This window comes from Phascolarctos cinereus, unplaced genomic scaffold (genome assembly GCF_003287225.1).
Source record: "Phascolarctos cinereus isolate Bilbo 61053 unplaced genomic scaffold, phaCin_HiC Scaffold_4;HRSCAF=312, whole genome shotgun sequence".
NCBI classification, from domain to species: Eukaryota; Metazoa; Chordata; class Mammalia; order Diprotodontia; family Phascolarctidae; genus Phascolarctos; species Phascolarctos cinereus.
Genome location: NW_027555847.1, coordinates 249,575,466 through 249,598,489, shown reverse-complemented (window position 1 = coordinate 249,598,489; position 23,024 = coordinate 249,575,466). Strand labels below are relative to the sequence as shown.

Below are 23,024 nucleotides of genomic sequence, written 5' to 3'. Positions count from 1 at the left end.
ATCTTGGGGAGGGTAGAGAGGAAAAAAGTAAGGAGAAAAATTTGGAACTTAAAATCTTTCAAAAAATGAATGTCGAAAATTGAATGCACATGTAATTGGAAAAAATTAAATATTTTAAAAAATTTTAAAAAGAAAATTCAGACCCCTCAAAAAACAAAAACAAGAAAAATAAATAAATATTTAAAAAGTATGCTTCCATCTACATTTAGACCATACCAGTTCTTTCTCTGGTGGTGGATAGGACTTTTCATAGTAGATTCCTCAGAATTGTCTTGGATCATTGCATTGCTGAGAATAGCTAAGTATCCCACATTCGATCACCCTTACAATACTGCGGTTATTGTATACAGTATTGTCCCAGTTCTGCTCACTTCACTTTGTATCAGTTCATATAAGTCTCCACAGGTTTTTCTGAAATCATCCTTTCTGAATCCATAACCATTTCTTATAATAAAACAGTATTCCATCACAATCATATACTGCAACTTGTTCAGCCATTCCCCAGTTGATGGGCATCCCCTCGATTTCCAATACTTTGCCACCACAAAAAGAGCTGCTATATTTTTGTACAAATAGGTCCTTTTACTTTTTCTTTGATCTCTTTGGGAAACAGACGTAGTAGTGATAGTGCTCGGTATGCACAGTTTTATAGCCCTTTGGACATACCTAGCTCCAAACTGCTCTCCGAAATGGTCTCCAAAAGTGCTTTAGAGTCCCAGTTTTTCCACATCAAGGGACTCTACTTTGACAGATAGAGGGAAGGAGGGAGGGGGGCGAGAGGAGGAAGCTTGAATGCCGGGCTCACTCTTAAAGGTACATACGCCCTCCCTGCTGGGCTTCCGTCTAGCTCCGGCCCCCCCCCCCAATCGGTCGTACGGCTTTAAGTCTCCTCCTGGCGACAAGAATAGGAACTTCAAGGTGAACACTGCCGGGTTATGGCGGTTTCCAGTTACTGGGCTGCGGAGTTCCTTGACCTCCTTCGGGTTTCTGGGTACTAGCGGCCGCCGCCGCCGCCGCCGCCGCCGCTGCCTAACCCCCGTCCCCGCCCCCCAGCTTCCCTCCGGATTCTCCGTCTCTGCCCCCCTAAGGTTCTTTCCCCCTCCCCCTTCTCCTCCAGCCAGCGCCGGAGTCAGTCGGAGCGGGAGCCGGGGCCGGGCTGCGGGGGAGCGGGCGGGAGCGGCTCGGGGCTGGGGGATTCCTGGCCTCGGCAGCTGCTGCCGCGGCTGCCCAGATGTTCGCCCGCTGACGCCCGCCCTCGACACTCGGGATCGCCGGGGGCGGTGGCGGCGGCGGCGGCAGCGCCCGGGGGGGCTTCCTTCGGCTCGGGCTCCGGCTCCGGCTCCGGCTGCGGCGTCTCCCCGGCGCTCCCGGCGGGGATCATGCACTTGAGTGGGCCCAGGAAGGGAGGGGCAGCCGAGAGAGAGTACAGGGAAGAAGGAGGAGAAGGAGAAGAAAGGCACGAGAAGCCGGGGGGAGGAGGAGGAGAAAGCCTTCCCCTTCGCGCCCCAGCCCCGGGGCCCGAGCTGCCGGCCGGGCCGCGGGCTTATGCTGCCGAGCGGGGGCCCTCCGGCTTCTCGTGGGGGCCATGATTCGTCTGGGGTGGTCGCTTGGCCGGTCCAAGGGCCGGGGCACCTGGGGGAGCCCCGGGGCCCTGGTCCGGTCCTCTTCGTCCGGCGGCCCGGCGCGGGGCAGGCCCCTGCGGGTGCTCGTGGACATGGACGGGGTGCTGGCCGACTTCGAGGGCGGCTTCCTGAAGAAGTTCAGGGCCAGGTACCCGGACAAGCCTTACATCGCTCTGGAGGACCGGAGAGGCTTCTGGGTTTCGGACCAGTATGGACAGCTGAGACCCGAGCTGAGTGTGAGTCTCCCTGCCCTTCTCCTGCATCCCTCTCCTGTGTGGGAAGGGGCCAGTCCTGATATAACAGTAATGATAAGAAACCTGAGCTGAGTGAATCCCCTTGCCTTTCTAAAACATTCCTTTTCTGTGTAGGAAGAGGTCAGTTCTAACTGTGGTGATGATGATGATTGATGATGATGATGATGATGATGATGATGATGATAGACACTTATTGGCTTAAAAGTTTACAAAAGTTTTACATGCGTTGTCTCATTTGATCCTTCCAGCAATCCTATGAAATATCATTCACATTTTGTAGATAGGGAAACAAGCTCGTAGAAGTCGCACAGCTAATTATAATAGTGAAGGGGAACCCACTGCTTCCTGAGACAGCTCCCCTTGTTTGGAACTTTTCCTTACAGCTAGCCTAAATTGGCTTTTCCCCCTGCAAATTCTATCCGTTTCTCCTAGTTTGGGCCTTTTGTGTAAGCTAATTCATCTTCTACTTGTCAGTCCTTCAGATTCTTGAAGACAGCTATCATTTTACCCCAGCTAAGCATTCCTGGTTCCTTCAACCAGCAATCATATATAGCATGATCTCAATGACCCTTTTGGTCCTCTTCTGGATGTTTTCTAGCCCATCACTGCCCTTCCTAGAAATGTGATGCCCAGAACTGAAAATAATGTTCCAGATGTAGTCTAAACAGGGTAGAGTAGAATGCAACCTAGACCAGGGGTGGGGAACCTGTGGCCTTGAATTCTAGGTCCTAAAGTGTGGCCTTTTGACTGAGTCCAAATTTTATAGAACAAAGCCTTTTATTAAGGGGATTTGTTCTGTGAAGTTTGGATTCAGTCAAAGGGCTGCACTTGAGGACCTAGGGGGCCACATGTGGCCTTGGGAGGCCTCAGGTTCCCTGCCTCTGACCAAAATGCCATGACTCTTTTAATGCAGCCTAAGATTGCATTGTAGAGGATCATTGCTTAATGACAGAAGGAGAGGTTTACCTGGGAATTCAGAAGATCTAGGTTCAAGCCCTGCTTCAGACACATAGCAGCTATCCGACCAGGCACAAATAACTTCACTTCTTGATGCCTCAGCAAGTTCTCTAAGACTTTAAGGTACAGACAGATTGCTGATCTGTACAAATGTGGGGGATTTCTATATTGAGAGTAACCTACACAGATGAAATCATGAGTTTAGACCTAAAATCACGATCACATTAGCTTTTTTTGACTGCCATGTTACACAGTTGTTTCCTATTGAGCTTATAGTCCACCAAAATCCAGATCTTTTATCTGATGAATTTCTTTCTAGCCATCCCTACTCCATCTCTTGTATTTGTGAAATAGGTTTTTTTGTTTGTTTGTTTTTGGTTAGGCAGTGGGGTTAAGTGACTTGCCTAGGGTCACACAGCTAGTAAGTGTTATGTGTCGGAGGCCGGATTTGAATTTAGGTCCTCCTGAATCCAGGGCCAGTGCTCTATCCACTGCGCCACCTAGCTGCCCCATGATATAGGTTTTTGAATCAGCATGAAGGCTTTATATTTATTGCTGTTTCATTTCATATGATTAGGTTCAGCCCAGTGTCCTTAGTCTATCAAGATTTTTCTTTTGAGCCTGACTCTTGTATTTGGTGTATTAGCTGTGTCACCCAGCTTTGTGACATCTGCAGATTCAAGAAGCATACAATCAATGACTATCCAAGTCATTAATAAAAATGTTTAATAGTACAGGGACCTGTGCAAATTCCTGGGTCTGTCTACCGGAAGCCTCCTTCCTCTTTGACTAATGACAGATCATTAATGACTCTTTTTTGGGTTGGGCTATTTAGTTCTATATTCACCTAATTGTACTACTGTCTATCTCTGGGGCTAGCTGGGAGGAGTAGCCAGAATTAGGAATGGTTTTCCATTTTTAGAATAAGATTTTGGGGCAGCTAAGTGGCTCAGTGGGTAGAGCACCGGCCCTGGATTCAGGAGGACCTGAGTTCAAACCAGGTCTCAGACACATAGCACTCACACTTATTAGCTGTGTGACCCTGGGCAAGTCACTTAACCCCAATTACCTCACCAAAAAAAATATTTTATTGTATTTAAAAATGTAAAAGCAAGCATATAAAAACAGTCCTTTGGACTTTAGTTTGCTGATCTCTGGTTTGGCTCTCATCTCTGCAGCCAGCTCTGCAACTTAGGACCTATATCATCTTTTGACAAGTCACTTTCCTTTCTCTGGGCCTCAGTTTCTTCTTCTATAAAATGAAGGGGTAAACTTTCTTTTTTCATTTTTTAAAAATTCTTTGTCATAAGGGATGACTCTCTGTCTCCCTATGACATTTCATAACTTTGAGACCATTTTTAGTGCTTCAGTATAGAACTAATCCTATTCAGACAGCTTAAGCTGGGGAAAGAGAAATGTTTAACAGTGTTTAAAATTGAATGAGTACACATAACAAACATAATCTGGTGTTTTTCTGCATGGAATATGTTATTTTTTGTGAATATCATTCAAGGTCACATAGCCCTGTATACCAGACAGAGCACAAAATAGGATCACACTGAAATTGTGATTTGATTAATCCTGTTCAGAAATAAAAGGATGGTACTCTTTCTACAGATGAGTAGACTCAACCATGTTGAGATAAATAGATTTGCCCCAAGTGCTTTGTGACAAAGAAACAGTGAAGAAGAAGACCATAGAAATGAGTTGGGAGGTGACCCATGACAGTTCAATACTGGTTCCCTGAGAGCTTGGGAACTTCAGAAAAGTAATTATTCTACCTATAGTTGATTAGTTCAGGATGGGCCAGGTGAATGGTAGAATAGATGTTGATAGAATTTCGGTGGTGTCCGCCTGGTTCCTTCTGATTCCCAGAATACTTTTCCCACCTGACTTACTGGAAAATGACAAAATTTTACAGATAAATATGAAATAGTCCCTGCCCTCAAGGAGTTAAAATTCTATCAGGAAAAACAGCCTTTAGGGATCTAAGTAAATACAAAATATATGCAAAGTACATACCAGATAATATTAGGTAGGGACGAGAAAGGCAGTAACTCCTGTGGGTATCAGAGAAAGGCTGTGTGGTAGATCATGCTTATGTTGAGCTTTGATAGAAGCTAGGGGTTATAAGAGGCAGAGGGAAGAAGACGTGTGCATTTTAGGTTTGGAGTATTTTTGGAGGCACAGAGGTAGAAGTGGAGAACAGCAAACGTGCTAAACAAAGAAGTTCATATCTCATCCTACCTGCAGTCGGGCTGCCATTGGAACATTTTTGAACAAGAAGATGGCATGCTCAGACTTCAGACAGTTTTGACAGATCATTGAAAGACTGATTGGAGAGGAAACCAAGTTAATGACCAATGCAGTAGTCCCCATTATCAAATGCAGTAGAGGGATCTACCATGTGCCAGACACTGTTTTAAGCACTTTATAAATATCTCATTTGATCCTCATGGTACCTTTGCGATAAAATTATTATCTCCGTTTTACAGGGGAGAAAACCATGGATGGCAGTCAGAGGTTAAGTGACTTGCCCAGAGTCACATAGCTAATAAATATCTGAGACAGGATTTTAACTCAGATCTACTTGAAGCTAGGCCTAGCACTCTATCCACTGCATCACCTACCTGCCTCAGCAGATGGAGATATGAAAGGACATAGAGAAGCTCACATAAACCCCAGCTAATATCTGAAGAGGACCCCAGGAAGACCAAAGATAAAGAAATCTGAAAATAATCAGAAGTAACCTCTTCCATCCTGTCCAGAACTATGGAAGAAAAGAGGTGGAGAGAAGGGATGTTGAGGTAGCTGACACAAGTACAGTTTAATTCAGAAACTTTGAGAGGCAGAGAGAGGGGTTGCATGAGGTAAGCCAGTGCAAACTCTGAGAAATGAATTAGAAGCTAGAGGAAGCAGGGAGAGGAGTGCCAGGGAAGCCAGCACAAGTTTCTTTGAACTGATGTGAAACCTCCAGTACTCTGAAACGAGGGGGCAGAGTTGCAAGCTAGTACAGTCTGTAGTAATTAGGGGCCTGATGCCAGAATCTGGTCCCAGCCTGTAAGAACAGAAGGTGGACACAGAACCAGCCTATGGAGATCTCTGTCTGAGGAGACAGAGCCTAGCTGTGCAATCCTTGGAGTAGGAGACAAGACCAGTGCAGGGTCCTGGACACTAGTGCCAGGTGGACCATACAGGAGACCTGAGAATAGCACATTCTCTAATATCCACTTGGGTCTTATCAGGACAGAAATGGAGATTAGAACCAATATATAGTTAGAAATTATGCCAGGAGGAGATAAAGTGGCCAATGCCAGAATCCATCGTTAACCACCTAGAAACTGAGACAGAAGACAAGGATTGGGTCAAAGGGAGGTCTCTAATTATACTAATATAATACTTCTGTATCAGATTAACCGAAGCATCCTGGACTACGTAGAGGACAGGACCAAACAAGGAGATGTAATCTATCTAATAGTGCCAGAGAGAACTGGTCTGAGCTCATATGTCCAGGCTAAGAATCAAGGCTGGAAATGCAGGTGAATAGAAGAAAACACCAAACAGTGAAGATATACTTCTTTTAGCAGAGAAGCCCAAGGGGTAAACTCTGAAAAAGAGTAACACCACAACTACTATGTAAGCCAAACCTCAGAGGAAAAAAAAATTGGTTTGGCCAGAAGTACTAGAAGTACTAGCCTCTAAGGGCTAGAGGAAATGAAGCAAGAGATTTTAAAAATGGAATTTTAGTTCTGAAGAAGAAAAACAGAAAGAAGAACAAATAGCTTAGAACAGAAAGTTAGAAACCTCATCTAAGTAGTATACTCTTTGCAAAATCAAATGGAGCAATCAGTACTCAATTACTCTATGAGAAAACAATAAATATTAGACGAAGGTCAAGTGGAAGAAAATGTAAGGTATCTACCATCAAAAAGAGCTCACCTGGACAACAGGTCTAAAGATTCAGTGATTTAAAAATCATTGAAAACCAAAACCAAGCAAAAAATCTTGAATACCATATGTCAAGAAATAATGAAAGAAAACTGCCCAGACCTATTAAAACCAAAGGAAAAGTGAGAATAAAAAGAATCTACTGGTCATCTCCTGAAACTCTGAACTGAAAATACCTGTAATATCATGGCCAAAAGCCAAAACTTTCAAGTCAAAGAAAAAATATACTGTAAGAAAGCATAAAGGAGTTCAAGTACCAGCCATATTCAGCATCATATACTAATACTCATACATATACTAAATACATACTCAGCTACATATACTAAAAAGGAGAGAAAACCTTGGAATATGATAATCTAAAAACAAAGGTAAAGGGTAACAATAAAGAGTAGCTCACCCTGCAATAATGTTACCTATAAGGGGAAAAATGTATTGTTACTAGAATAGAGGGCTTTCAAGCATTCCTGGTGAAAAGAGGAGAGCTAAATAGAAACTTTGAAATTCACACACTGGAGTCAAGAGAAATCTAGAGAGGGAAATATATTTGCGCAATTAGAAGAGATCATTAAACCATGATGAAGTGCTTGTGTTCTAATGGAGAAAAGAGACAAGTGTCCCTTCAGAATCCTGATATCTTTAAGGGTCACAAAATTTTTAAATAAGACAAATACAGAGCCTGGGTGTGCTTTTATTTTGTTTATTGGTTTTAAGAGAGGAAACAAAAGGGAAGGGCAGGAAGGAATATTATAGGAAAGAAGTTAGGAAGAAATAGGAAGAACTTGCCATTTTATACAAAAGGTATATGTGATAAGACTATACTAACATGAAGGAAAATATGGAGGAAGTATACATCTTATGACCTCACTTTTATCAGAACCAGGTAAAGAGAAGAAGGGAATAAGCATTTATATAGCACCAGGTTATATAATGTGCTAGGCGTTGTGCCAGGCACTTTACAAATATTATTTCATTTGATCTTCACAACAACCTTACCAGGTAGGTATTATTATTATTCTCATTTTACAGTTGAGGAAAATTGAGGCAAACAAATTAAGTGACTTTGCCAAGATCACATAACTAATAAGTGTCTAAGGCTGGATGTGAACTCAGGTTTTCCTGACTCTAGGCCCAGTACTCTCTCCACTGTGCCACCTAATTGCTTCTTAAAGGAGGATTGAAAACACACCCACACACACCCACACCCACACACCCACACACACACACCCACCCACACACACACACACACACACACACACACACACACACACACCCATGTTATTCAGTATAGAAATACATTATACTCAGGTGTATGGATGTTCAAGGAAGACTAGCACCTCTGGTGTGAGGGCTTGCCAAGCCCTTTTCAGGGCTACTTATCCACCTTTGTTGTGTACTTGGCACTCAACTTTCACCTGTAGCTCCACGAAGCTGTAGCATGCATAGTGGTCCTCCCCAGCAAGGTGGGCTAAACCAGGTGGACAAACAACATTATACTCAATAGGAATATAAGTGGGTCAAGGAAAGGGAAGGGAGGGCATAAGAGGAAGTTTAATAGTCATGAGTAAAACAAATGTCAACTTTAGATGCTTGATCATAAAGGGGTATTTAACAAGAGAGAAAGAAAATATAAGGGGGTCTGAGTTTGGTAAAGAAAGGAAGGACAGGGGAGTAGGAGCAGACCATTTCATTTACAGAGTACTAGTGTTCATCAGGTCTTTTTTTTTGCTTTTTTCCACTCCCTTCTTCATAAAGACAAGAAGGAAAAATTATGAGAGGGTAGATTGATACAAAATTTAAAAACCATGGCAGTGAATATGAATGGCATGGCCTCATGAGAGGTGGGTAGGAGAGTGGGTAGGACAAAGCAGAATCAAACAATATATTGAATTCTTTTAGATTCATTCAGTATTCAAATGGATATTTGATCTCGTCAATTTGAGAGTTCCCTTCCAAAGCTTCCCAGCTCAACCAAGCGCTGCCTGGATTAGAGTCCTCTCCAAAGCTTAACCACAGAGGGTCCACTCAACAATGCTAGAGGCCTTCCATGTATTCTCTGGACATCAAGGGGGTACCAGTGGAACATTCTGACTGTCTACCTGTTATTCCTCACTCTTGCCACGTAACTAGCCCATCTTCTCTTTCTGTCATACTATTTCTTGATTACATCCTTTACTTCTGTTCTTCAGAGTTTCATGTTGGTTTTCATTGACCTCTGTGTGATGCTTATCTTTAGTTCTTCAGATGAAGTTGTGTTTACTGTTATGGGGATCTTGAGGGTCAGTAAGAGTGCTCTGCAGTTTCTCCAAAGCAATCCCACCCTCTTTCCTCTTCCTTTTCAGCTATGGGCCCACCTCATCATCCATTTGTACTATCTCAGATAAATATACTGTTGAACAAATTCTATAGAGGGTCCATTCAGATGCCTATTGAAATGTGGGCCATAGACCTCTATTTGGTCTTTCTCATGTGGATGAACATATCAAACTCCATTGAGTGATTATAGATCTTTTTCAGGAGGCTCTTCAACATCTTGGGATTTGATGCAATCAATACAATATCATCCACAAATAGGAGCATCTGGAGGACCTTTCTACCCACAGGAAATCTTTCTACTACCTGGATCTCCCCCATCACTCTGGCAAATACTTTTGGTGAGCAAATATCGCCGTTTTATGCCTCACCTGATGTTTATTAGCAGAGGATTATTGAAACATGTTATTACATCTTCTCAGGAGTCCTGAATGATTTTGTTCTATGATGGGAGACATTGTGAAAGAGGCTGTCCGACAGTGTTTTTGTCTTGACAGGCTGAATGTTTGTTGTTGAAATCAACAAACAATAAACCCGATGGGATTTTATCTTCTCTACATTTTTCAGTTGGTTGTGAAATGGTAAATATGTAGACCGTTGTTCAGTATGACTTGTGAAAGCCTTCTTATTTTCTCCTAATACCCCCACTGAAGATGCCCTCGGGTTATTTATAGGTGATCTGCATAGAGATTTTGTATAGACAAGAGAGTAGACACATTGGTTGATAGTTATTGCTGTTCTCTCAATCACATTTATAGGAGTATTAACAAGGTTTGAGCTTGTTCTATACCTTTGATATCTTCCTCTCCTTCAGATTCCTTGCTTATTAGTTCTACAATGCCCTTGCAATTATGTGTTCCCACCAAGCTCCTCTCTGCATATCTGATGCAATCTGGCTGCTGTTCCCTTCCTCTGTCCTTTTAGTGCCATTTCTGCTTCCTTTGTAAGCGCCTTAGGAACTGTGATGTCAGGGTTCAAGTGTGGTGGTTCCCTATCCTTGGTGAACAAAAAATTGGTTGAAAGAGTTTTTGCAAATCTTTTCCATTTTTCTTCTCTCTATAGTCCTCTTCCATTTTCATCCTTGAATATCCTTATTATTGCTTTGCTTGGTTGGACATTTTGCCAAGGTTTCTTTCAACTGGTTCCATTGCTTCTCTTTAAACTATGTCTAAAGCTTTCTTTAAACTGGTTCCCAACCTTCCATTGCTTCTGCTTTGTGAGATATGTTACTGCTTATAATTTGTGCACTATTGTTATAATGATTTTTACAGACCAGTTTGTATTCTAACATAGTGTTACTTTTGACCTCTATCTCTCTTCTTTTGGCAAATAATGTTTGCCGCCTAAGGTGTGCTGGCTTTTTTGGTTTCTTTGTAGCAATTAATTTACATTGGTTTCACTGCTGGATGAAATTATTGTAACTGGTGTCAATGTCATTTCCATTATCCATTTCTCCTTTTCCATTTTCAATAGCTTATTTAAATAAGTCCAAGTTAAATACTTGACACTTACTAGCTGTATAACCCTGGGCAAATCACTTAACCCCAATTGCCTAAAAAATAAAATACAAAAAATAAGTCGAAGTTAAATCTTTTTTATAACTTTTTTTAATTACATTTTTTTCTTCTTGTCAGCCCTGAAAATGACTCTACACAAACTACCAATTTAGGGATAACTTAATTATAAGTCTTTTCCTGTCTTTTAAAATGCCAGTTTTCAGTCTTTATGCTTTTATTTGATGCTTACCAAGTCCAGTACCTCCCCTTTTTTTTTTAGGACAGTGCTCATGATATTAAAGGCATGGGGCTTCTTTATAAGTCTTTGGCTTCTCTCATTCCTTTCTCTTGAACCACCCTTTCCATGTGTTTCTCCCTAACTTACATTTTCCCATCTTTGCATTGAAGTTACCAAGTATCAGAGTGTATGTAGTGTATCAAATTTTTAGTAGAATTTCACTGCCATTTAGTTCTTAACAGCTCATGCTGGTATGTAAATTGCAATTCTTTTTGCAAATATGTATCTTCAGTTCTGTAATATGTGATGACCAAATATCCCATGAAATATTATTACCAAATATCCCTATTTCTTATAGCTTTTGAGCCTACAGTAAAACCTACTCTACCAATTCCTTTCTTTGCCTCTCTGAGGAATACCCTAGAGCCAACCATCTTTGCATCCAGCTACAATTTCCTTCTTCTGGTTTTATTTATAGTAAGAATGACAGCGCCTTCAGCAGTATGTCCCCTTGTTAATCATTGGACAAGGATCTCATGTTTGGAGTACTAACAGTCACATTGAAATTTCTTGATAGTCTAAAAACTTTGTGATTCATAATACCCTCTGCCCCTTTTCTCACATTTCTCAGCCTCAATCACTGCAGAAGCATCAGGGGAGATACATGGGACTAGTGGCCATATACAATTTCTTTTTTGTTTTGTAGATTGCTGTGTTCAAAAAGTATTTATCACAGGATGGCCAGCTTACTGGTGATGCCCTCTCTGTGATTAGCTAAGTTGATCCATGGAAAATAGAGTCTGTTTTCACATAGAGTTGAAATGAGGGACTAAAAGTTTTAAAACCTTTGAACTGGTACATAAAACTAGGAGCTATTTAAAAAAACACACAAAATATAAACCATTAGCAAATGTGATATAAAAAGAGACTAAATTGGCAATATAAAAATTAAAAATAATTCATAACAAATGAATAGGAAATAAAGCAAATTATTAGTGACTATTTTGCCTAATAATAAGTCAATAAAACTGATAACATAAATGAAATGGATGATTATTTAAGGCAATGATAATTCTAGATTGACATAACAAGAAATCAAGAACTTAATATAATTTAAGAAAAAGAAATCGAACAAGCCATAAGTCTGGCAGAAACTAGGGATGGACAAATATCTTATACCATTTGCCAAGATAAGGTCAGAATGCATACATGATCCAGCCAGGGGTGGGGAACCTATGGCCTTGAGGACACATGTGGCCCTCTAGGATCTCAAGTGCAGTCCTTTGACTGGAATCCAAACTTCACAGGACAAATCCCCTACATAAAGTGGGATTTCATAAGTAAGTTAGAAGAATATGGAAAATATTGCCTGTCAGATTTATGGATAAGAGAATAAAAATGAGATAGCATTGAGGGATGCAAAATGGATAATTTTGATTACGTTAAATTAAAAAGGTTTTGTACAAATAAAACTAATGTAACCAAGATCAGAAGGAAAGCAGAAAATTGAGGAAAAAAATTATAGCTGATTTCTCAGATAAAGGTCTTATATCTCAAATATGTAGAGAACTGAGCCAAATTTATAAGAATGTAAGTCATTCCCCAATTGATAAGTGGTCAAAGGATATAACAGGCAGTTTTTGGAAGAAGAAATCAAAGCTATATATAGTCATATGAATAAATGCTCTAAAACAACTCTGAGGTTCCTCTCACATCTGTCAGATTGACTAAAATGATAAAAGGGTAAAATGACAAATGTTAGAGGGGATGTGGTAAAATTGGAATACTAATATACTATTAGACTATGAACTGTTCCAGCCATTTTGGAGAGCAATTTGGAATTATTCTGTAAGGGAAACTGAGGAGATCCTCCCCCCGCCACACGACTGCCTCATGACCTGACATAAGGGATGTAATTTAAAGTTAGAATGCGTGACCAGGAGCACCAAGGGAACAGAACATCAAAGAATAAAACAAACTATGTTACCAGGTGGAACAACTCTTATCTCAAGGAATATCTTAGATTCCTTCAGGAAAGCATGTACGTGTCCAAGGAACTGGCCTCTGCTTGGATACGTACATAAAAAAATAGGCATCTGGAGCTTTGGCCAAGCTCCACTTTTGTTCTAAGGTTGTTCTCCCTCGGTTTACATAGATATAAAAAGGGCCATTTGGGAAAGGGACTTTTGGAGGTCTTCGTTTCAGAGATGGGGATGCCCACTCTGTTGCCTTTCCCAATCGAGACCCTGACGGCTGAGATACAGGACTCCCCCAGCAAGATGTTCAGGAGTTGGTGCTTCCTCAGACTGGTGATGTATTTTTTCTTCTTTATCTCTCTATCTTTCTGCCAATAGTCTTTGCTTCTAAGGTTGTATAATCATATGTAATCACATTTATATGCATGTATGTTTAGGATCATTGCCATTATTAAATCATTTATAAACTAGGAAAAAGTGTGAATGTGTCTTTGTGGGTACAGATCCAAACCTGTGAAAGGAATTATAAGTGCTGCAGCCCGTAACACCTTACTGTTACAATTGGCGTCATGAACAGGATCTGTGTCACAATGCCGTTCCTAAAAAATTCAGGAGAAGTTAAAGTTAAAGAACAGGAAATTTCTGGCTGGGAAGGGCTCCCACATTCCTCCCTTGCTAAAGAGTGGGCTAAGAATACTGGCCAAAGAGTTATAAAACTGTGTATACCCTCTGACCCAGACCACTATTAAGTCTGTTTCCCGTGGTGATCAGGGGAAAAGGAAAAGAACCTATATATTTTAAAGTTTTTTACAGCAGCTTTCTTTGTGGTGGCAAACAGCTGGAAAGTGAGGGGATGCCCATCAACTGGGGAATGGCTGAATAAGTTGTAGTATATCATTGTAATAGAATACTCCTGTGCTGTAAGAAACGACAAGCGGGTTAGTTTTAGAAAAACATGAAAAGCCTTGCAAGCAATAATGCAGAGTAAAACAAATGGAAACAAAAGAACTTTGTGTACAGTAACAGCAACATTGTTCAAAGAGTAACGTGAATGACTAAGCTATTCTGGGTAATATGATCATTCAAATCAACTATGAAGGAAAATGCTGCCCATACTTGATTTTCTCTGGAGAAAGAACTGACATATGGAAGTATGTAATGTATGGTCACACACACACACACACACACACACACACACACAAATACACACGCACACGCACACGCACATGCACGCACACCTCCTCCCCCCAAATGTTGGTCTTCTCTAATGTGACGTTGAAAGGGAGGGAGGGAGACAATTTGGAATTCAAAATTTAACAAAAAATTATTTTAAAATGAAAACTTTTAAAAAAGAGAACTATATAGAAAACAGCTATATGTAAACAAAATAGGTAAGAGACGCACAAAGAAGAGAGAACATTGTATCTTTAGACAAAGCAGTTTCAGTTGAATGATAAAACCAGATTATAAGGGGTTGAAAAATGGATGAGAGGAGAAAAAGTGGAAGCAATAGGTAGAAAGCTTTTATTAAGAATTTGACTGAAAAGGAAAAGAAAAATAGAGCATGATAGCTTGAGGAGATGATTGGGTCAAGTGAAGATTTTTTAATGTTGGAGGAAACCTGGGCATGTTTGTGGGCAGCAGGAAAGGAGACTATAGATAGGCAAGGTAACGAGTTAGGGGAAATAATGGTCGTCACTTCTTGTACAAGAATTAGTCTACCTAAGTTAGAGAGGCTCATCATGTCTTTGGCTATAGGATGAATTTTTTGGTTACAGCATCACTCAAAAAGACTAGTTATAGAGGGATTAAGATTTGCATGGAGGAAATGCCCACATTGATGCAATTACAAATTCCTAAAGCACTGGGATCCTGAAGAAGGGAGTGAGTTTATCAGATATTTTTCTGAGAATAGATTTTGCCTAGAGATAGGAGAAGATGAGTATCCCAGGACACTGAGGACACAATTGGGTTGGGGGTAAGAGAAAAAGGCAAAGAAGCTATGACCATTCTTGTAACTATGGACTGTGACTTTCCCCTTCCAGAAGTAGGCATCTGGAGCTTGTCACTACAGAGTTTTTTATACCTAGCTTTTAGATTTAAGAGTTTGCACCTCATCCTTACCAAGTAACATAGATACGGGTGACAACTAATGGTAGTATAGAGGGGAAAGAAGAAACTTGTGATGGAAACTAGAGCTGGGTTCCTGTGACTGTAGGATCATAGATTTTTAGCTAGAAGGGACCATAAACAGCCATTTCATTCTACCACTGAGGCCTAAGAGAGGCAATGTGACTTGCCCGAGGTTATAGTAAGTGGCAGAGCTGGCGTTTGAACCTATCCTTTCTTACTTCAGATCTAATACGCTTCACACTGTACCACTCTGGGTTAGGGGAAGAGGTAAGTTAGCAAAGGCTTTCTGGATGTATTTGAAAGGCCAGAACGGGTAGAACATCAAGAGGGATGTACATAAGACTAGGCTTAATGGTTCTGCTTTATCATTACAATGGGGCACATTGTTCTGGCAGGTTTAACTTGGGGTGTATCGTTTCTGTCTGGCATTAAGTGATCAACTTGAAATAATGAAGAGAACCCTGGAGACATGGTTCTAGTCCTACCCTGCTGCTAGATTGCTGTGGATCCTTGATCCTTTTGCACCTTTGGGAGTCTTTGGTAACCAACCCACCAGTGTCAATCCCACTCTACCCCACCTCTTGGCTGGTCCACATGGGACCCTGCCAGGAGTATGATTTCTTCCTAGAAGGAGGCTCAGAACCAATATAAATATCAACCTGACACCTAAGCCTAAATATTGTGACTTCTATGAATGGAAGAGTTGGGAACCTATCTATGCCATCTTCATACTAGCACATATTCTTGATCTCCTGGCATATGGAGACTCAGATAACTGAGTCTTATTTTCAAGGATATTACAGTGTGGGGAACAGAGGAGTGGAGCTGGGGATCCTAAGCAATAACTGGCTTATCTTCCCCTCTCAGGAGAAAGCCATCAGCATTTGGGAATCAAAGAATTTTTTTATTGAACTTGAACCTCTACCAGGGGCCGTGGAAGCTGTGAAAGAGATGGCCCGCTTAGAAAAGTAAGTTTATCTTCCTGCTCATACTACAGCCTCCTATACTTCCTTCCTCCCTGCACCTCAGCTTTCCTCCTGCTGACTGGGTTGTGAGAGCTTCTGGGGTCTTCTCTGCCTTCTCTTGATTTTCTCTTCTTTTCCCCAGTAGAAACAACTCTTTTTGTTTTCCTAGCAGATCAATTTAACTTTCAAGGCAAGAATTCTAAGTGAATGTAATATTTTCCCCAATCTCACGTAGTTTTTTTTTAATGTTATAATTTTGTTCCATTTCAGTAGTTTTAGAAAACATCTAGGGTTCCTTCACACATATTTGTTGGGTACTTTTTTTTTCCCACTTTGGGTTGCAGTTGCTAAAATATTGATTGGGTCTTTGTTGTGGGTATCAACTACGTAATCTCTATTCATTTACCAAATGGCTTTAATCATAAAAGATGTTCACTTGAACTGAACCTTGAAGGGGTCTAGTACTTTCAAGAGGTAGCAATGATGAGGGAAGGCATACCAGGCTTGGGGCACAGATGGAATACCTGTGAGTGAGTAGGTCAGTGTGGCTGGAATTTAAGGTAGAGAATATGAGAAGGAATAAAGTGAAATTAGTCTGGAAGGATACAGACTGTGAAGTTCTTTAAATGCTAAAGAGAGGTAGGAGTGAGCCGTTTCCCAGCAACAATGGGAAAAAGAGTAACAGGGAAAGGCTAATCATGGCTATTGAGATGGCTTAGAAATTTTCTTCTGTTGTCTCCTTTTCTTCGATCTACAGCACTGATGTGTTCATCTGCACAAGCCCTATCAAGAAATATAAGTACTGTCCTCATGAGAAGGTAAGGCATAGACCTCAGGTCTCTGAGAGGTGAACAGAGGGAGGCTTGAGGTTGTAGTCACACTTACCTTTTCCCTGAGTTGTTGGGTTTTGCCTCAGTACTTTTATTTTGGCTACTGGGCTGAAGCAGCACCCACATTATTCAGGATGAGTCAGCTTTAGTGCCCGCTTTGGAAATTCCCATGGCAGATTCCTTGTAGCTTCATGGGGGGATAAAAGGGGGATTCCTTCCCACCCTGTGTATAGTGATTGGTTTCCGTATAGCACTTTGGTGGGATAGTAATCAGAGACTGGGGATCCGGTGTCAGGAAAAGCTGATCTTATAATAACATTGCTGTCGGGCTTCTAGCATTTGTATCCCACTGGATGTTATCACAATTGGCTTTGCTGTGCCCTGGGACTCACCTGCCTTCAATAATTGCAATAAGGATGCTAATGGACCTTTCACTTCTTCCTGCTTACTTTCTAGTATGCCTGGGTAGAGAAGCATTTTGGCCAGGAGTTTCTGGAGCAAATTGTACTCACCCGGGATAAGACTGTGATCTCTGGAGACCTCCTTATAGATGACCGACCAGATATAACAGGTAAATGACATCTGGAGGAGAGAGAGAACTTTTTTGGTTTAGGACTTATTCCAAAAGGCCTGGTTCCTATCTTTTCCCTTCTCTGTAGGGTTTCCCTCCCTCCTATCAATTATCCCTTATTTAGTTCTTACTGTCTGCCCAGCATTGTGTCAGGCACAGTAAATAAGATGGTTCTTGTCCTTTACTTTTTATACAGCAGCATGTTATGAGGCCAAGTATTAAACTTGGATTTAAGAAACTAAGGTTCATATCCAGACTCAGACAGTAGCCTTATTGACTGGGCAAGTCACCTTCATTTCCTCACTTGTAAAATAGGAGGGTCAGGTTCCATCTTCAAACTCAGCCCTAAATTCTATGAACTATAATCTTATTGGGAAGACAATACTTAAATTCTGTGTAGGATAGTAGAGAACGGAGGAGGTCTAGGCTTTAGTAATAGCATGGTTATTGTGTGACCTTGAGCAAATCATTTAAACCTTCTAGGACCTAATTTATTCATCTGTAAAATAAGTGAGATTGGCTTAGATCAGGGGTTCCTAATCCTATTTTGTGCCATAGCTTAGTGAAGCCTATAGACTTCTTTTCAGAATAATGTTTTGAAGTAATTGGAGGATATGCTAAATTTCAATTAGAGGTTAATGAAAATAAAGATGAACTTCCCTCCCTTCCCCATCCATATTCACAGACCCTCTGAAATACATTCCCTGGTTCCCACAGGGGTTAAAACCCCAGGTTAAGAACCCCTGACCTAGATGATTCCTAAAGGGAATCTAGCTCTAATAGTCTAAACTTCTACAAACAAGAGAGCAGTAAACAGCTGTATATAATTGAGTGCTACAGAATATTACTTGGTGTTCATAGAAGGGAGAGATCAGTGAACTGGCTGTGGTGTGTATTGGGGGATGGGATGGCTATCAAATTACTGATCCTTGGGCATAGCCCTGGGGCCCCTTGCAAAGCTCCTTCTTCCTCCCCCCAATCCACAGGGGCTGAGCCCAATCCCAGCTGGGAGCACATCCTCTTTACCGCCTGCCACAACAGACACCTCCAGCTGCAGCCACCCCACAGGAGGCTCCATTCGTGGACCGACAACTGGAAGGCAATCCTGGACAGCAAGCGCTCTTTACAGCACTGGATCCTCCCTCCTTAAAGGACAAGCCCCTGCTTCTCTGGGATGTGGAAGATGTCCTAGGCCTGGTGTCATGGGCTGGGGTGGGCTGGGGAAAATAAGGGAGGGAGGGTAGGTGGGTGAGTTGCTTCTTTTGCAACCTTACTAGGAAGAACTGGAGCTTGGAGCTTCATCATAGGAGAGGAAGGGGCTCTGAATTCCCTACCCCAGGCTTTGGAAAGAAAGGAGGCTGGGCTCAGTAAGTATCTGGCTCCCACTATAGCACATGCTGGGTCCAGGTGCTCTGTGGACCTCTTCATGCACGTGTCATCCTTCCCCACTGTCTGACCTGGGCTTTTTAAAAGTCAGAGTCTTAGCATACACCAAGAAGGGAAGTTTCCTCTTGCCTTTTGGTGTTCAGTGTTAGAGTTTGAGGCCATTCCCTTCAAAAGTTGCCTAGGACAAGGCTATATCACTTGAATAGAGGTTTGTCACTTGAACAGAGATCTATCCCCTACCCTTGCCCCACACTTGAGGTTGCTTAAGCCAGTGTAGACTATAATCCTATCCTTTACTCAAAAAGAATATGATATACCCATAAAGGCCCAACAAATCAAATTTCAAGCTAGTGGGTTTTTGTGGCTGAGATTTGGATGGGAGGAGGGTGAGGGATCAGAGTCATGGGTTAACAATGGATGGTGAGTTGTCCCTTGCACCTTCCTGTAATAGGTTCATCCCCGGATAGGTTTTGATAGGTCCTGGGAGGTATGGTCTTATCTATCTCCAATGTCTTCCACCTAGATCCTATTCTTCTTATGTCCCCATCCTATTCCTAATGGGTTTGGGGTCAAGGTATGTTCTTGGTGTTTTTTCATTTTGCCTTTTGGAGGATAGAAAGTTGGTGAGGTTGGAGAGACACTATAAGACTTACGATCACAATGGGGCCGTCCCTCTCCTACCCATCCAGGATGTAGAACTTGGGACCTCTCTTCTCTGTTCTCATGATCTGACCATAGAGCAACCTGTGACTCGAGGCTGTTGGCATTATAGGGAAGTCCCCAGGTGTCTGTGAGGCTGGTAGGTTTGAAGGCCCCAACTATACCCTGATCTGTTTTTCCTGGTTCCAGAAAACCTCTGAGATCTTAGCTGCATCTCCATTAGTATTCCCACTTCTTCCTTCCATCTCACTGCTTTGATGAGGACTTCCCAGTCTCTTACCAGAGTAATTGATGTAGATGCAGACTGGGGGAGATTTTTTGTGTTAGAGAAGCTTTAGGAACCCAACAGGCCTTCATTCTTGAAGCTTCTTCTCTGATATCAAGTAGACCCTTTTTCTGCCTGTGTCAGGAGTGCTTAGAGCTGCCTTACAAAAGGAGGAAGTGGTGTGAGAAGAACCAGTCTGACAATCGGCCCCACTGTCTTGGAGCCTTCCACCCCATCCCGTAGGCAGCTTAGGTGTGCCACCTTCCCTTCTACCCTGTTGGTGATCCCACATCTCACCTCAGTAAAAATGAATGGCCTGGCTCCCCTCTGTCTCTTCCTTACTATAAGTAGTCTCTTACTCTATCCTTTTCCCTAGCTGTTATCCCTCTCAAGTGCCTTTCAGCTGCCCATTGACATCCTCTGTCCCTTACCCCACTTTACCTTCTGCCAAAATCAGGATCTCCTCTGGGTTCCCACCTCACTGCCAAGAAAATGCAAACCTTAGGAAAGGATTTGAGGAAGGGTCACAGGAAGATAGCAACACTGAATTCCAAGCCTTGTCCCAAGAGGGAAAAGGGAAGCGGATGGAACTTCTTGGACAGAATGAGACAACCCGATGGAAAGTTCCTCCCTTGCTTGGCCTTTACTGTACCACACCATCCTTTCCCCAGGAAATGAATCTTCCATCTTTGCTGAAAGCTCAGGAAGGCCTGAACAAGGATATCTCAGGACCCCATCCCCTCAGAAGCAGAAAGTTTTCCCCCTTTGCCTGGAACTTCTGACGAGGTCTTAGAATCATAGGATCCCAGGTGGGCCTGGTTTGTTCTGTCCAAGGGCAGGAATTATTTATCTGGCTCCAGCCTGGTTGTTCACAGAGGGAAGCAGTAACTAGAGATGACCCCCTGCACCCAAGGGAGTGCCTACAGGGAACAGCCATTAGTTTACACCTCCTTTGGAATCTCATAGCTCTTCCAGGTCTGAGAACAAGAGCTGGGAAAGAGGCTTGTTTTCTAAAGCATAATGGCTTTTTTCTCCAGAAGCCCACCTGTGCAGACAGTGAGAATTCCCAGAATATGGACTATGGTAGTTTGAAATAACCTTACATGCCTGTATTCATTGGTGGACACCTATGAAAGGAAATAGTACGAATTGTACAGTAACTAGTGACAGGTGAAGAATGGGTGATTGGTTTCACAGATGAAATGATCATAGAATCAGAGCTGGAAGAGACCCTAGAGACAGTCTAGGGCCTAGATTGAACCGGCTCAACCCCCTAATGTAACAGGTGAGGAACAGGCCCAAGGAAAGAGACTGGCCTCTTTCCTCCTGTTACAGTTACCAAGGCACCATCCCGCCTACTATTGAAACTAGTTTGCTCTCCTCCCTTTCTATCTTCTCCTCCCAGAACCTTCTCCCCTCTCCCACTGACAAATCTAGCTCAATGTAAGTCCCCCTTAGTCAATGAATCAACAAGCATTTATTAAGCACTTAACATGTGCCAGGCATTGAAACAAGCACTGGGGATGCAAAGAAAAAGCGAAAACCATCTGCCCTTGGAGCTTGTATCCTAATGGGGAGCCAACATGTATCCAAATAGATACAAGATAGAGTAGATGGGAGGCCAGTTTAGGTAGAGACACCGCCTAGACAAACAATGTAAACAAAGCTCTGGTCAATCCTGTGTGATGTGGTCTTGGAGTCAGAAGACCCGGCTTGGGCTTGGATTTGACCGCTTCTCTTTGAGCCTAACCTTTTAACATCCGTAAAATGGCAGAATAATACTTGTACTATCTACCTCACAGGATTGTGGAGAAGAAAGCACTTTGTGTAAAGCACTGTATCCATATGAACTTTTACTTGTGTGAAGAAGGAAGGAGCCGTCTCACCATTCTTTGGCTTGCCAGTTCTGGATTTATTGCTTGTCTCCTATTTTCAGACTCCAGGCAGAATTTTCCCTTTAGTGCTAAATATCTTATGTGTAGTATTAGTGCCACCTTCTGGACATAATGGAGAACCCCATCTTCCCCAACAGCCTGACATCCAGGGAACAAATTGAAGTGAACATCACATTTCTAAAACCAATATCCATCCAAATGGTTGTTATCTCTGTAAAGCTGCTGTGGGAGTCTGTGCACTTATTTCACTGAAGTTTTTGTTGCTCAGAACAAATTTTTTTGCAGGGGGGAGGGGAGGGGAACTGCACCCATAACTTGTAGTCACACTTTTTCCTCCTCAATCCCATAATGAATGATACTCCTCCCCACCTCCCCTCTGGGCTGTGGAACCAGCCAAAAGGCATTCAAAAGTCAAATCCGTTCTCAATAGGCAAAGATTTATCACCCCCAATGATATTTCAGAGAATGTGCTGCAGGTTCTGAAGGCAAGAAGAATCCCGGAGCCATCCTGCACACTGACTGCATTGCTGGAGTAAGTGTGGCTTCCTTAGATGTCCCTTATTTGGGGCTGTAAGTACTGGTATGTTTATTAAATCAGTCACATTACTTTTTAGTTACATATTGTGCATGTGTTTCTTTTTAAGTTTAATGGATGCCTATTGTTTTGACTATCACTCACATTTCTAAATATGGGCAGCTAAGTGGCACAGTGGATAGAGAGGTAGGCCTTAGACACTTACTAGTTGTGTCACCCTGGACAAGTCACTTAATGCTGTTTGCCTTAGATTCCTCATCTGTAAAATGAGCTGGAGAAGGAATGGCAAACCACTCCAACATCTTTGCCAAGAAAACTTCAGATGGGGTCATGAAGAGTCAGACACGACTGAACATTTTCAAATATGCCCTTTCCTCATCCCTACCTTGTTAGCCTTCCCCCCTTCTGCGTTTTAAACAACAAAGCAAAGAGTTCTATGAAACCAGTTGACACGTTGACTATCTGACAAACGCATTCCTTTCTTTAATTGGTACTCAGCTTTTGCAGTCTTCCCCATTGTCCCACCTCCATGCTCACACTTTTGGGTGAATTTCACTTAGCTGGAAGATTGACTATGCCACCCTTGGGGAGTCTGATAGGAGAACTGTGGAGGCCTCTCCCTCTCTAAAACAAAGAGCTGGGAGCCCAGATTTAGAATTGTAGTTCTAGAGCTGCTAGTGTTCTCATTCTAGCTTAATTCCTTTTTACAAATGAGCAAACTGAGCCAGAGGCTAAGTGATTTGCCTATGGACAAACAGCTAAGTGACTAGTAGTGCAGTTAGAGCAGATAGGGGCTGCTGTAAAGGAGCTGACAGTTCAGTTTGCATATGCAGCTGTTACATGCATAGGAAATGGGTAATCCTTCCTATATTGATACCAACAGAAGAGGTGATGGAGTCACGGTGCTTATTCGTAACACACTTGCCCGCTGTTGGAGCTTTACTTTGGCTAACTCTCTTCTTTGATCTGCCCTTCGTGAAAAA

General features: G+C 42.2%; 1 protein-coding gene across 1 annotated transcript; it reads left to right on the top strand.

Annotated features, from left to right (window-relative positions):
* The first annotated feature begins 1,496 nt into the window (after positions 1–1,496).
* NT5M (5',3'-nucleotidase, mitochondrial) lies at positions 1,497–22,123 on the top strand. Its single transcript, XM_020967372.2, has 5 exons — positions 1,497–1,858; positions 15,802–15,902; positions 16,657–16,717; positions 17,186–17,300; positions 18,287–22,123. Exons 1-5 carry the CDS (start codon positions 1,586–1,588, stop codon positions 18,448–18,450), a joined length of 714 nt encoding a protein of 237 aa, XP_020823031.1. The 5' UTR covers positions 1,497–1,585; the 3' UTR covers positions 18,451–22,123.
* Positions 22,124–23,024: the final 901 nt, after the last annotated feature.